The sequence below is a fragment of the Apus apus genome, chromosome 4, assembly GCF_020740795.1.
Source record: "Apus apus isolate bApuApu2 chromosome 4, bApuApu2.pri.cur, whole genome shotgun sequence".
Taxonomy (NCBI): Eukaryota; Metazoa; Chordata; class Aves; order Apodiformes; family Apodidae; genus Apus; species Apus apus.
The window spans coordinates 17,976,192-17,990,240 of NC_067285.1; the positions used below are offsets into that span (position 1 = coordinate 17,976,192).

At 36.4% G+C, this 14,049-nt stretch overlaps 1 protein-coding gene across 4 annotated transcripts in view; it reads right to left on the bottom strand.

Moving 5' to 3' along the window:
* STAMBPL1 (STAM binding protein like 1) overlaps positions 1–14,049 on the bottom strand; it is a 21,187-nt gene continuing 7,138 nt past the window's right edge. For 2 of the 4 annotated variants that reach the window (XM_051616809.1, XM_051616810.1), the window contains 10 exons: positions 10,047–10,241; positions 8,520–8,737; positions 7,020–7,095; positions 5,483–5,578; positions 4,554–4,908; positions 3,904–4,028; positions 2,876–3,013; positions 2,124–2,236; positions 1,037–1,136; positions 1–309 (listed from right to left, as the gene is read on the bottom strand). In XM_051616809.1, coding sequence (XP_051472769.1) covers positions 253–309; positions 1,037–1,136; positions 2,124–2,236; positions 2,876–3,013; positions 3,904–4,028; positions 4,554–4,908; positions 5,483–5,578; positions 7,020–7,095; positions 8,520–8,737; positions 10,047–10,130 — 1,362 coding nt within the window. In that variant the 5' untranslated portion in view covers positions 10,131–10,241 and the 3' untranslated portion in view covers positions 1–252. Of the gene's footprint in view, positions 310–1,036; positions 1,137–2,123; positions 2,237–2,875; positions 3,014–3,903; positions 4,029–4,553; positions 4,909–5,482; positions 5,579–7,019; positions 7,096–8,519; positions 8,738–10,046; positions 10,242–10,667; positions 10,739–14,049 lie in introns of those variants that run through there. The other 2 variants (XM_051616811.1, XM_051616812.1) reach the window with 2 other exon arrangements.

Sequence of the window (14,049 nt, forward strand, 5' to 3'; positions counted from 1 at the left end):
TTACTGTTGTTTGAAGTTCATTTTATTGTTGTGTTTTATAGATGAGATTTGTCTACAGATTAGGGGATAATGCCACTGAACTCCATTTTGACAGAGCAACAAAATAACTTCAAAACAGTCTAGAGCAATAAATATCAAACCATTCAATCTGAAATGTATAAATATAAAAGTCATTTGTGAAAATGTAGGCAAAAGAGGAATCATTTTTTTTCTTGGCCATTTGTATAGTAACATCTCTATCATCCATCTGCATCACCTCAGATCCAGCACAATTATCTTTGTGTCTTTCCCGACCACATGGTTACACGGCTGCAGAAGAAATCAACCAATTACTCATAGAAATCAGTTTCAGTTAAAAGAACATGAGGGCCACTGTTTCCTTTTAATTTTCTGAGCCTGCTTAATGCTATGATTTTCTATCCAACTTCAATTGTACCTGTTGCTGTGCCTGTTCAGAGGTAAACCTGTACAGATATAGCCTGCTGAATATGAAAAGGACTACAAGTACAATCAGAAACATATTTCTCAAGAGGTTATTGCTTACTATCAAAAGATAGGGTAGTTACTGAGAAAGGCTTGTGAGAAGCCAGGGGTAAATTATGGGCAATGAAGCTCATAAAAAAACCCCAAAACAAACAACCTGCACTTTTTGGCAGCTGGGGTATTCTATTGGGACACCAATATCAGGGAGATGAACTGAGTGCTTTTTTAAAAAACTGAAGAGCTGAGTAAAAATGCCTACTTGAAACTGTGGCTTTTGCTTCTGAAAGTAAGTAAAAGTGGTGACTGATGGTAACTGCCTCTGGTTAGCCCTCATTTGAATAGCAGTGTGTAACACTCATCTCATGGCTGCTATTGACTGCTTAAGGAGAGTCCTAATGTCTACCTTAGTCAGTGAAGTAACAGTAATGTATTATTAAAATGCAGGGAGTATAGATAAACCTAACCTGAAGCATATGTAACTTCTGCTTGCAGCAGGAACCTGGGCAAGAATTTCGATAGTAAAAAAAAAATAAAACTCAGATTATATACTTACATTAAATAACCTAGGCTCCTTTGTATGTGGATGGAATCCCTTCTTTTTACAAGCAGAAACTTCTAGCATGCCAGCATTAGTAAGCCTGAAGATGCCAGTGCTGAAAAGCAAAAGATGAAATAGATGTTACATATCATTCCCATAATACAAGTTCAAGGTTTAACATACTAATATTGCTCAGTTTAACAGAAGGACAACAGAATGGTGCTCAATAACTTCTGACACACAGGAGCTAAACCTGGGTTTGATTCTTAAAGATCTTTCTAATCAAGTGGAGCTGTATTCCTGTAGAGAAAGAGATGAGGAGGGGAAGGGGAGAAAAACCCCCACAGTTCTGGTGCTATTCCCATGAATCAGGTTAGCCTACTAAGGGCTGAGGCTAATTCAGGCAGGAACAAAAGCAGCAGCTTAGGTGTTATGGAGTGAGTTTCACTCCTGAATTCTAGAGGGTCAACTTAAAAGGCAACATTGTTTAGTCCAATGCCCCTGCTCCAGCAGAGTCACCTTGAGCAGGTTGCCTAGGACAGTATCCCGTCAGGTGCCGAATACCTCCAAGGTTGCAAACTTTACAGCCTCTTCCATTATAAATATTCACATTAATTGTTACACAGTTTCAGGTTTTTCCAGATACTCACTGTTTGTATTTTATGCAATACAAACCCAGGACCTTATTATCAAAATTGTGATCTTTATCTCTCTACTCTCCAAACTACAATTTTCATGTAATCCTAGATAAATGTGTCTAACTCCTCCACTTCCTTTATCAGGCAGAATGAAGATAGGTCTGTGGTAGGGCACTGACAATGAGGTCTCCAGAAGAACAGCTCCTGTCATTACTACTTGGTTGAGCGGAGTGTAAAAAATAGATAAAATTTAAAATGTGGGGCTGGGAGAGAAACCAGAAACAATACTGTGTGCATAGTATGACTGGAACGTAAGTTTAAACAACTTAAAGAAAACAGACTCACAATACAATATCCCTGCCTTTCATTCTAGCTGCTGTGCTTTTTGCTTTTGTTCAAATTTTAAGATAAGGAGCAGGGGAAAATATCTAAATATTACTTAAAAAAAAAAAATCATAACTCACTCATTATGCTTGGGTGAACAAACAATTGCAATGGCCTCTGGCAACATTAGCTGATAAGAACAATGAGTATGAAGATCAACACTGGATAAGAATGCCGTTTGTGTTGGATGTGTCTACAAAAAGAAAGGGAAAACTCAACATCATGAAATACTTCTTACAATTCAAGGTCGACATACATTTAAGAAGAAAACATAGAGTTACACATGAAAGGGTCAGTACTTCTCCAGGCTGGTTTCTTAAGTTCCTGTTAACCCAGATTCTAAATTGCTAGCGTGGCTTTTCAGTACAAGGTTTATGGAGGTACATTCACAATCAGATGTATAAGCCATTTTCTGATTATGGGGAAAAGGTGGAATGAAGCAGCACAAGACACAGGAAAATTACCTGATTGTTCAAAATCCCTAAGAGTGAAATTAACATAAATTTTAAACAACACAATACTCTCCCCCCAAATTTTGAATATAGTAGAAAAATAAATGGCATTAGAAAGTAATAAAATACCCCCAAATGAACATAAAAAAAAATTGTAATGGCAAAAGCAGGCCCATTGTGTTAACAAGATGCCTCAACTTCCTTAAGAAATACTCAAATGTGGAGAATATTAGTGCTTAGTTACATCAATGCAATTAGAAATAAGGCAGCCGAATAATTTGGATTATTCATTATTGGTTTTAGTTTGTTATTTCCAAGGTTTCCTTCACATAGCATGTAGAGCCGATATAGAAAAGCCAGAATCTATGAGTCATACGTACATGGATCCAGCCCAAAGTGAGGAGATCATACTGATCCTGAATACCAAATAATTCTTCCACATTCTCCATGTCACAGTAGTCTGGTCCTGCAGATTGCTTTGGCACTATTACATGGGTAATAGTAAATTCATTATGTGTCTGCAAAACAAACTCAGGCTCAGAGTGGAACAAATGAACTCATGAACAAATGCACTCATGAACAAATGCTGAATTGGAATCTGAAAGATGTCAGCCCATCAGCTAAAACTGAGCAGTGTAGATCTAATGATCCCAGTGCAGCTCTACTGACTAACTGCGGACAGAAATACACCTTAGCATTTTATCATGAAAACATATAGGGAAAGATTAGCAACAACATGAGATCGTTGGATCAAAATGTTCACAGAGATCAGTATGAAGGGGATGTCCCTAAAAAAAATTAAAAAATAACACATGCTGAAAAAGATGGAGAACACTATAACTCAGTCTGGAACATCAGTACTCTTTGGTATTCTCTCTCTATACAATTTAAATACACTTGGACATAATCTTTAACATTATTTGTACGACAGCATCAGCCATGACACCTTTCCCTGCTCTTAAAGGATATTAAATTATGGAGGTCAAAGGAAAAAAACAGCCTGAAAATCAGATGTTTTATAGCTCAATGGGTGAGATTTTCTTTTTTTTTCTGTTGTGCCATTATGAATTTGATGACTCCAGTAGATTCTAACAGTCTTTATATTTCATTGTCCTGTAACTAAACCTCACTTACCTTAGATGAATGCCAGAGAAAGTACTTGAAAAAGCCTGTATTGTACAGCATGCTGAAAAACTCAATCCATTTTATAACAGCAGTGTACTTTGATCAGATGTTTCCCAATAAAGCAAGCCTACACTGCTGAACTGACTACTTAGGTTGTAATATGAAAAGAATTACATTTTAAAATTGTTTAAAACTGCTTTTGCTCTGAAATTGATACATTACAGGAAAATACAGCACTATGAAATATGTCTTTCCCCATACAAATGTGAGGGTTAAACTGTACCAGTTTTCCACAGAGAATTCCACATGTCTCTATTCCTCTTACTGTATTTGCCTCTGCTAGCAGCAGAAATCTGTGACAGAGATCCCTGGGCAAAATGACGCCTCTGAGTGCTTCGGCCAATTGAGCTAACAAAATCACAAACAAAAATAAACAAAACAAAAACAACAAAAAAACCCCCCACACATTAAAAAAAAAAAAAAAGGAAAAAAAAAGAGAGAGGTTAAAAGGCATTTGCAGTTTACACAGTGAAGCTCTGTAAAACAAGAAAAAAGAAAAAACATAGCTACAGAAAATTATTAAAAGTGGAAGAATTATACCTACAACATCATAGATTTCTAGTATGAATAAATCAAGAGCACAAGAATTTTTACCCTAAATTGATATTACCAGCCCATAAAATACACTCACTTGCCTGCCCCTCAGGTGACAGTGAGCTGATGCCATTTTTCCAGGCCAGGGGTTTCCACTGCAGGTTCTTGTCTAACAAGATTTGGACACTGAGAGTCAATCTCCAGGTCAATCTATTGGTACTCAACTGGAAAATGTGAAACTGTTCAGCTAATCTCTCTTAAAATTAAGACACTGAAAGAAATGTGTGTACATCAGATAAAAATTAAAAATAAAATAATTAAAAAGTTCTCTGCACTTACTCTGAACAGCACTTAGAGTAGCTGCTGGCTTCAGGACCCGGTTAATTGGAGGTGAATGTCCAGCACAGCCAGACGTGCCTCTCCTCTCCTTTTTCTCCAGCAGGGCAGTAGATAAGGAACTGTTTTCTGGCACAGAAATACAAGATAGCATACTTCCATCTATCTGTTCAGACATGACCACACTCTCTTTGATTTTCTGATCTCTAGCTAATTCTTGCTTCTTAAGTTGATCCTCAAAAAATTGAAACTGTTCTGATTCAAGCTGCTGTTGCCGCATATGTGCGATTCGTTTCTTCTCTGCCTCTATCAGCTTCTGATGCTCTAGTTTCTTCAGAAATTCGGTTTTACATTTGTTCTGAAACATATGCAAAACAGTGACATTCTCAGAACGCTAAGGAAAGCTACCAAGATGAAGGGAAAGGAGCAATCTAATTGTTTAATAAAGCAATCAAATCCTGCTATTAAAAGTTAAGTCTTTTGCAACCTATTTGGTGAGCTGGCAAATGCAACTACATCCCCAAAAGTAGTATGACATGGAATGGAATACAGTAAGAAACACCTAACACAATGCTTCCAATGTGTGTACCTGTGGTGCTTTGTGTTCTGACCTCAGTAGTGACAGCCCTTCTTGCCTCATTTAGCCATTATCATAAAGTCATACAAAAAAAGACTTTTCAAAATAGTGACATTGAAGAGGCAAGACACAGATACAAGCCCTTATGATTGGCAATGCAACATGAGATCCACCAGCACATTGGGTTTCTGGTAGCTTTCATAACCCATTTTGTTATCTGGAAGCATCATTCTATGCAGCCTGATTGGGTTCTTGTACAACTGACATTTTACTGCTTAATATTTAAAAGTTTTATATGAAAAAAAAAAAAACAACCAACAACATTCGTACCAACAATAACCAACATACTACTTACTTTGTTTTGCATGTATTCTTGATATTCTAAGTTATACTTTTTTAAAAGATCTCTCTTCAATTCATCTGTCCGTGGGAATGCAACCTCCTTTAATTTCTTTAGGGTGGGAGAGAAAGGCAAATAAACTTATTTTTCATTTTTTAAAAGAACTACCAGGAAAATAAACTCAGTTGTGACACAGAATTTAAAAAGATTTTTCAAAAAATAAAAAAACCCAAAATACTGCTGTTCTTCCAGAAAAGAAAGGAAGAAACACACACTAAGTAATTAGATTATAAAACTTCTACAGTTCACCAATTTCAATAAAGCTGTGCTAATCAATGTCAGTGAAACAAGTGACATGACTACTTCTTATCTCAAGGGAAGATCAGTCGTTTTTCTAGCAATCCGTATCTCTGGTTTGTTTAGCAGGTGATGACCAACATGTTTGTTGTAGCTGCAATTTATAAAAAAGGCTAAGTTGAACTTTCAGTGGTAGGAACATAACATTTTTCTCTGGGACTCCCTGGAAAGAAATATGACTAAATGTGCCCATTTCAGGTGCTGGGGGTGGAGATGGGGAGGGAGGCTTGGAGCAGGGGGATCAGGCATGCATGGGGGGACGTTTATTTGGAAGGACAACTACAGGTGAAGCTTCCTGTGACAGCTCTGGAAGAAAAAAAGGTTTTGTTTTGAAAAACAAAAAAATGCTCAATGTTTTCTACTGATGCAGAGGTTACTACAAAATAATTTAAAGGCTGTAGGCAAGGGAGAAGACACCATGTGGTTCCAAGTGCCATAGGAGGGAGCATGTTAGATGCCCTTTCTCAACAGAGATGTTTTTCTAGATTGTGGTCCACAGACAAAATCTGTCATGAAGCATTTTGGCCTTGAATATGACAATACTCAGTTTTAACAGAAGAGAAAACATGCAAATTCAGCAACACAAAGCAAAGGAGATACTTATGTTTCTCACTGGGAAATTTCAGACATTTTAATCTCAGTATAAGGCTGTATTTGAAATTTCTGTTTTAGGAAAAAAAGAAGCAAGCAAAAAGAAAATGAAAATATATTGTATACAAGTGAAGGAAAAAATCTGGTAAAAAACAACTCAATGCATATTTGGTAATCAGGAAATAAAATACTGCACAGACACCAGTAATGCCACATTTGTCTTTTTCCCTCTGTTTGCAATAGTCAGTTTGGACCATTAGCCACTCACATAGTTGGGACCAGAATAAAACTCTAAGTACCGTTAAATTAGTGTATTTTCTAATACATAAACTTTCAGAAATAGATGTACCTGGTTTTCCAACAATCTACCAACTTCTTCAGAGACCGTTCTTGTTCACCTTTCAGAATGATAATTTCATTTCCAGCAATGATCAGCTGATTAAACAAAAATAAAACGTGAAGGACTGGTGTATAAAGATAACAGAAATTCAACCTGTGGTGGCTGCTGTGGACTATGTGCACACTGAGGGAAAAGGAGAGCTGGAAAAGAATAGACAGATGCTGGGGAAAAAATTTCTTAAAGGTCAGGAAACCATAATCTTACCTTAATAATATCTTGTTTTTCTGGTACTGCACATTGGTGATAGTCTCGGTGATTGGGCAGTTTTTCTACAAACAACCTAGAAAATTAAACATGCTTGTGTTATCCTCAGTAGCCAAAGAAATATCCGCAATAGCTTTTATGTTGGCAGACAAACCAGTTTCATATAACTGTTAAACACTCAATTCCAGATGACTTGGAGAAGGCTTCTACACATTTGTTTAAACTATCACTTAGATCTTGTATAGACTTGTATGAGACATGTAGGGTAATGATGGGAGGTTATTTTCTACATCTGGATGTGTTTTGATTTTCTTTAGTAGCGAGTTGGGTTAGAAAAAGGACTAACCAGTAGCCAGCACTGAAAAGAGCCCTCCGATGCACCCTTTATCCTAGCCAGTGTTAATAAATACTATTTCTACTCTTGTTATCTGTCCTTAGCTGAAATGCTGAATATTAAATGGAAACTCCAAGATGCAGCACTGACTACCATTAAAGCACTTATTTTTACTAAATCAACCTGTAGAGCTAACTGCAGTATTAATATGCTACATAGACATCTAAATCATGGCAACATACACCTGCAAAATGTCTTGAATACACAGCTGATATAATTCTTTCAGCAATTTGTACAGTGTTGACCTCCAGTCTCTCTTCTTATACAGACATATACATTTAAACTTAAGGGTAATAAGAAAGATTTGTCCTAGTTTTCAGAGTATGAGGAAGACAAGGAGGAAGAAAGGTTTCACATTATAAAAAATTTAAAATACATCTATAAAAAAACATTTCAGAAGTAAGAAAACAAACTAATCAATCCTATAGCAAAATAAACTAGTTAAAAATTTTTAATCTGCCACTGATGTATTTTTCAGTTGGCTGTTTTGAGTGTTGTAATGAAAGCTACCGGGATTTGTTTTGTTTTGGATGGGAGGAATAATCTTACAATGAACATTTACTGTGGATTTTGCAATTACTCCTGTAAGAAACAATAAATTATAGTTAGTCCTTTTGGGGAAAAAAAAGTAAAAAGAGGCAAAAAGACTTTAGTTCATGTTTTTGAAGTACAGTGCAATAACACCATCTTTAAGACCAGCAGACAAATGTAGGGTGTAACAATACAGGCTCAGAAATCTTATCTAAATATTGCTTTTTAAGCCATGCACTGTATTTAAACATCATGGTTATTGATACAGAATAAGCTGCAGGAAACAGTTCTCATATTAGAGCCTGGTACAGGAAATTTAAACCTCTCTGTATTAGGTTAGTTCATGCATGACGATTAATAGATAGATAGGACTACTATATTAACAGCTGAGATGGAAATACAACAAAGCCTGTAGTTAGAATAAAGATCTCTAAAGAACAAAGCTGTTCTGCAAAAACACACTGAGCATTTTCCTCCCAATCTAAAGGAGATTGCCCTGTTTTCAGTTGCCCTGCAACTCTTTGTATCAGTTTACTAGGAATTATAAGCTGTAATGACTACAAATGGTTTCTTACGTTATGAACTTATTATAGAAAACAAAAGCATTCTCCAGATTTCCTTCCTCCATGTAAACTGATGCCATTCGCTCCATCTCTACTCCAGATCTAAAGTAACGACGTGGAGTAATATCTTCATTGATTGTGATATTGCTGCCAAGCTTGCTTAAGGCACGTACTCTCTCCTCCGGGGTCACAGAGACATCTGTGTGATCAGGAATAGCTACCAGCTTTTTCTGAAAAAGAAAAGAGAGATTAGCTGAGAACCAGGTATTGCGTTTCATTTTCAGTAAGTGAGCTCATTCAAAAAACTCAAGGGAAAACTTCAGCTTTTTTCTCAAAATAGGCATTGTTTTGCTCACTGCTAGCCACAGTTGAAACATTCCAATCTGTTTCTCAATTGCAAATAAATGTTGATTATAATCCATATAATAATTAATAATATAATTATAATTATAAATTATATAATGATTATATATCATAATAATTATATCATATAATAATTATTAATAATGTATTATTAGAGACAATAAAAAGGGCTTCTTCAAATACATTGCAGATAGAACTAACACTAGAGGCAATATAGGCCCACTGCTGAATGAGGTGGGTGCCCTGGTGACAGAGGATATAAAGAAGGCAGAGGTGCTCAATGCCTTCTTTGCCTCTGTCTTTACTGCTGCATACTCTCCCCAGGAGCCCCAGATCCCAAAAGCCCCAGAAGAAGTCAGGATGAAAGAGGAGTTTGCTTTGATAGATGAGGATTGGGTTAGGGATCAGCTAAGCAATCTGGACATCCATAAATCGATGGGTCCGGATGGGATACACCCGTGGGTGCTGAGGGAACGAGAAGGCCATTGCTAGGCCACTCTCCATCATCTTTGGTAAGTTGTGGGCAACAGAAGAAGTGCTTGAGGACTGGAGGACAGCAAAGTATCATAGGCAAAATAAAGTGTATTGGAGTCCTCCACACAAGGAACTCTATAAGGCTGTGCCTTAAGTTATTGAAATAATTCGGAGGAGGGCCTGTATTGTCAGACTCCTATTACATGATGTATAGGGTATGACTGCTGGGTATAGCTCTGCTAACAATGAACAGTAAGTTCCCTTGGGGAGTTAACAGTTCACTTTAGATGTTCATTTCCAGTTTCAAATGAGGTACTTAAAGCCTAACAAGTTAGAACTAACTCTACTGAAGAAGCATAGTTGGTTATTATAATTATTACCTTCCTGATAAATAGCTAAGTAATAGGTCTCTGCAAGCTTTTTCCTCTTACTTTAACGAAAATTTTTACTCTTTCTATTAAAAATATTTTTGTTATCGTTTTTTTAAGAGTTCAAGTGAACAAGCTAAAATCCTGTAAACCACATATATAAAAATAAAATACATTCCAACAGAACTATCAGTCAGAATGTGGGAGGAACTGGCAGCAGGGAAGAAGAGATCCTTGCAGTTGACAGTGAGCATTGCCAAACAGCTCTCTTGAATTGTTTCCTATTTGAAAGAGAGAGTGCTCAGCCATTAATGCAGTTGTTTGTAATACATACCAATGAGCTGACAGTGAATGGTTGCTCCATGTTGTTGTCTGTCTGCAAACCTAGGAGATCATTCTTTTCCTCCAAAGTCTCCATCTGACGGCAAAGGGCAATATCAATACAACATTCAAAATTTGCAGCCAGCTGCCTCAGGATTTTTTAGCCCAAGGGAAACTTCAACACAAATATGCTGATTGTAGTCATGTGCTGAAAAAAATATGACAAGCCATTCAGATTAGAAATACATTCAAATGTCACGGAGTTTTGCATCCCTGCATGCATTACTTTGCTATCATGCTATTTACATATTTAATAATACTCTAAAATTTACCAGGCATCTAGAAATTAAAATGGAAATGCATGTGGGCTTGCAAGACAACTTCAGACTAGCTGACCTGTTCTAATGTTATGACAATGGATAAGAACACAATAGAAAAAAAAAATAATTAACAACTTCAAAAAAACCCAAGTTTCAAGTATTAGGTGAAAATCACAAAGGTTCAAAGACTAATCACAGAACCTGTGTTTCCTTAAGCATATGGTTTGACAAACATATTTATAAGCAATGTGAACATGGCACTTTTTTTCCTGCTAAGCCTGTAATTAAAAATACAACTTAGCACACAAACTCACATCAGTAATATAAAGCAGAGAAAATATCTCAGGCACCACGTGTTCCATCTGCACAGCTTGCTGGCTTCAACAGCACTCAAAATACAATGAACTCTGACAAGTCAACTGAGAGTAATTGCTCCTTGCACAGCTCTGAACAAGTAAGGACAAATATTTAGACGTGGTCATCAGCAAAAAAAAACCCAACAAGCAACTAAAAAAAATATCAAAACCAACTAACAAACCCCTGAAAGGGAAATGAGTTATTTAAATTACACTAGAAATATGAAAACGAAACTCCTATTTTGGTGTTTCACTTCTGTGCACTTGATCTGAACAGATATTACCCTGAGTGTTGAAGGCATTGTATACATTGCAATAAATATGTTTTATGCTTTTGTAAAAGCATAAAGAGTGGATTCATCAAAGATGTTTTCTCAGCATCTAGAGGCCAGAGGACTCTGGGTTGGAGATAAACAGCCCTAATGTGTTTTTAGCTGGCTGCATTTCTCAAGTATTGATTTCTGTATTTAGGTCTTCCTAATTTTATTTTTTTTCTAAAAAACTAACAGTATCTATCAGAACAGTCTTTAATTTTAACTATTAGTGCAAGTATTACAGTGGACATTAAATTAATTTAAGTATTAAAAAAATCAGAATATTCCTGTTTTACTTGTAAAAGCTCTTACTGGTATACTCCTTCCACCTTATTAATTCTGCTTTTACATATGACCTCCCAGTCTCAATGAATATGGTCTTGTTTGACTTTACACACTTCTACAGATTTTGAGATTTTTATTTTCATCATCAGATATGTCACAGGTCTGTGAATTTTGTTTCAAGACTTGCTCTTTTTTTAAATTTTAAAATGCTTGCACAATTAGTGACAAAAAGAGGGAGCATGATTTATACACCCAAGATACAAACATTAGTTGAGGTTGCAGTGCTAATGGAAACAGTTCTCTAAACAATTTAATTTTATATAACTGAAACCCTAGTGCAAATAATCCACTTGGTGGGAAAGCCTGTTCATTGCATATTCACAAACTATAGAAAGTTCCTGTGGAATCACAATAAGGACATTTTTTTTTTTTGCTTTAGTGTACACCAGGAAACATACTGCCTTGTGGCTAGTTCCACCTGACCCCCTTCTTCAGCTGGACCACTGTAAATGTGGTAGACTGTGAAAGGAGAGGGCTAAAAACTTGACCAGTGAAGAGCTCTTGTTAGACTTCTGTCCCTACAGCTCAGACTGTAAGCAGAAATAAAATCTTCACTAAAATACTCTGTATTCCTGTGCTCTGTGTACTCACAAATATTAAAAACATAAATAAATAAAAATAAATTTTAAAAGCCCCCTAAAAAGCATGTATTTTAAAACTATTTACCCACTCGTACATTATTTGTGCTTTTTTTTTTTCTTTTCTTTTTTTTTTTTTTTTTTTTTCCTTTCATTTCCCTAGAAGCAATTGGTAAATCTACAATAACTGAGCAAAAGACTGGTTTTGGTCTGAAGTATGCATCAAAGTATGACAAACTGCAAAATATCGTACTCATTCAATTTATCCCTCAAAATATTTTTCAAATAAAGGGTGCAGAAATGTATTTCTATTAAATTCCTTATTTCAGTTACCAGCTTGTGAGCAAGAAAACTGATATTCAATACTTTCTCCCGTATGGACTTTCCCCAAAATCAACTGAAGAAATGAACATTTAACAGAATGCCCTTGAGATACTACTCCATGGAGGACATGGGGTATGAGTCATATGCTTCTTTCAGCTATTTCCACAGCTTGAAGGCCTGTCAGCCTAGCTGGTTGGTAAGTGGAAAAACATTAGTGTGGCAAGTAGGAAACACAAAAGCCACTGATTGATGATTTGCTTTGTGTTTTTGGAGGGCCAGTATTCCCAAAAATGTCTTTTTTTAAAGAAGCCCACAGTATCTTCTAGCCAGAATCCCTCTGGAACCAGAACAGGGAGATGTCATGGAACACTTTAATTACAAACATTTCTCATCTTGGTTGCTTCTAAGAATAAAGTTATAAATACAAGTTACTCCAGTAGAGCACTTAGAAGCATTAAAAATAAGGTGTTTTAAAGATGAGACATCTGGTAAAAGCATAAACTCACACTTCCTCAAAATTGTGTCAGAGCTTTGAAAGGATGAAGAAGCTCTGCAGAGAGCAGAAGCAAAGAAAAGAGGAAACTGACTTTTTAAAATTTGGTTTCAGGAACATATTAAAAACCAGACACTGTAAATAAAGAAGAAATGCTAAGATTACTAAAATGTTAACTAAGACTCACATTTATTAGCTCTTACAGGTGGCAGGGTAACTAAAAAAAAAAATCCTAAAAAGAACATGGGCTGTCTTATGACTGCACTCCAACAGATTATCCTTAACACGTGGACACACTGGCCAGAATTATAAGTTCTTATAATGCAGAAAGTGAAGCTTTACTAAAAACACCACCACAGGCATGTCTGTCAGCACCCTGGAATGTCTCTGTGTAATGTTCCTCATGGCACAGCTTCACAATCAGTTGCAGCTGGTCGAAGGCTGTGAAACTGCCAAGGGGCTCTCCTCACCCCCACCATACTTCTTTGTACCTCCACTTTGTTGACACCAGTGACTTCAAGACAAGTTGCACCTGATCCAAACTAAAATCAAGTGGACTTTTTAAAATTAATTACTTCCTTCTCAAACTCATAATGCAAGGGAGGAGGCAGAAACGTGAAGCCAGCAAAACAGACAGACTTGTCCCTTTCCAAGGCAGTGCTGTCCTAGACTGATAGCAACTGGCTTTGGAAATGCATCCAAAGAGCATGTGCAGTGTCTACAAGAATGGTCCAGTCCTGATGAGTGATTTACTGTCTTCTGGAAATACTCTTACATTTCATGTTACAGAAGCAAAGAGAAATGCAAATATCAAACATCTCTGTGTAACTGAAACCAAATATTTTCAAATATACAAAACAAGTGTGTTAGTACAGTCATACTAGTATATACTCCAATCCCAACCACAGGGGATAAGGAGCAATGCTAGCTTGGAGAAGTCTTATTCTATTAAAGTGTAAAGTGCTCTAAATTCCAAGAGGAAGCATGCACATTTCTGCTTTACCATTTCAGGCACTCCAAGTAACTTGGATGGACTGTGGAAGTGTTTATTTAAAAAGAAACATCTGGACAGCTAGCTTGCAAATCAAGTCTTTTTTCTAGTGTTGAATTTTCCAAGAGTCATTATCAGAAGACGAGAATTTAACATCTATCCAACCAGTAAGGAACTTATCTTGGTTTCATTGGTAATGGATCTGCCCACCAAATCCCACTTCCTTGGCAAAAACCACTGGTTTTCTTTTCTGATCTAGCTGATTATGCTATGCATCAATCCTTTGTAAAGCTTT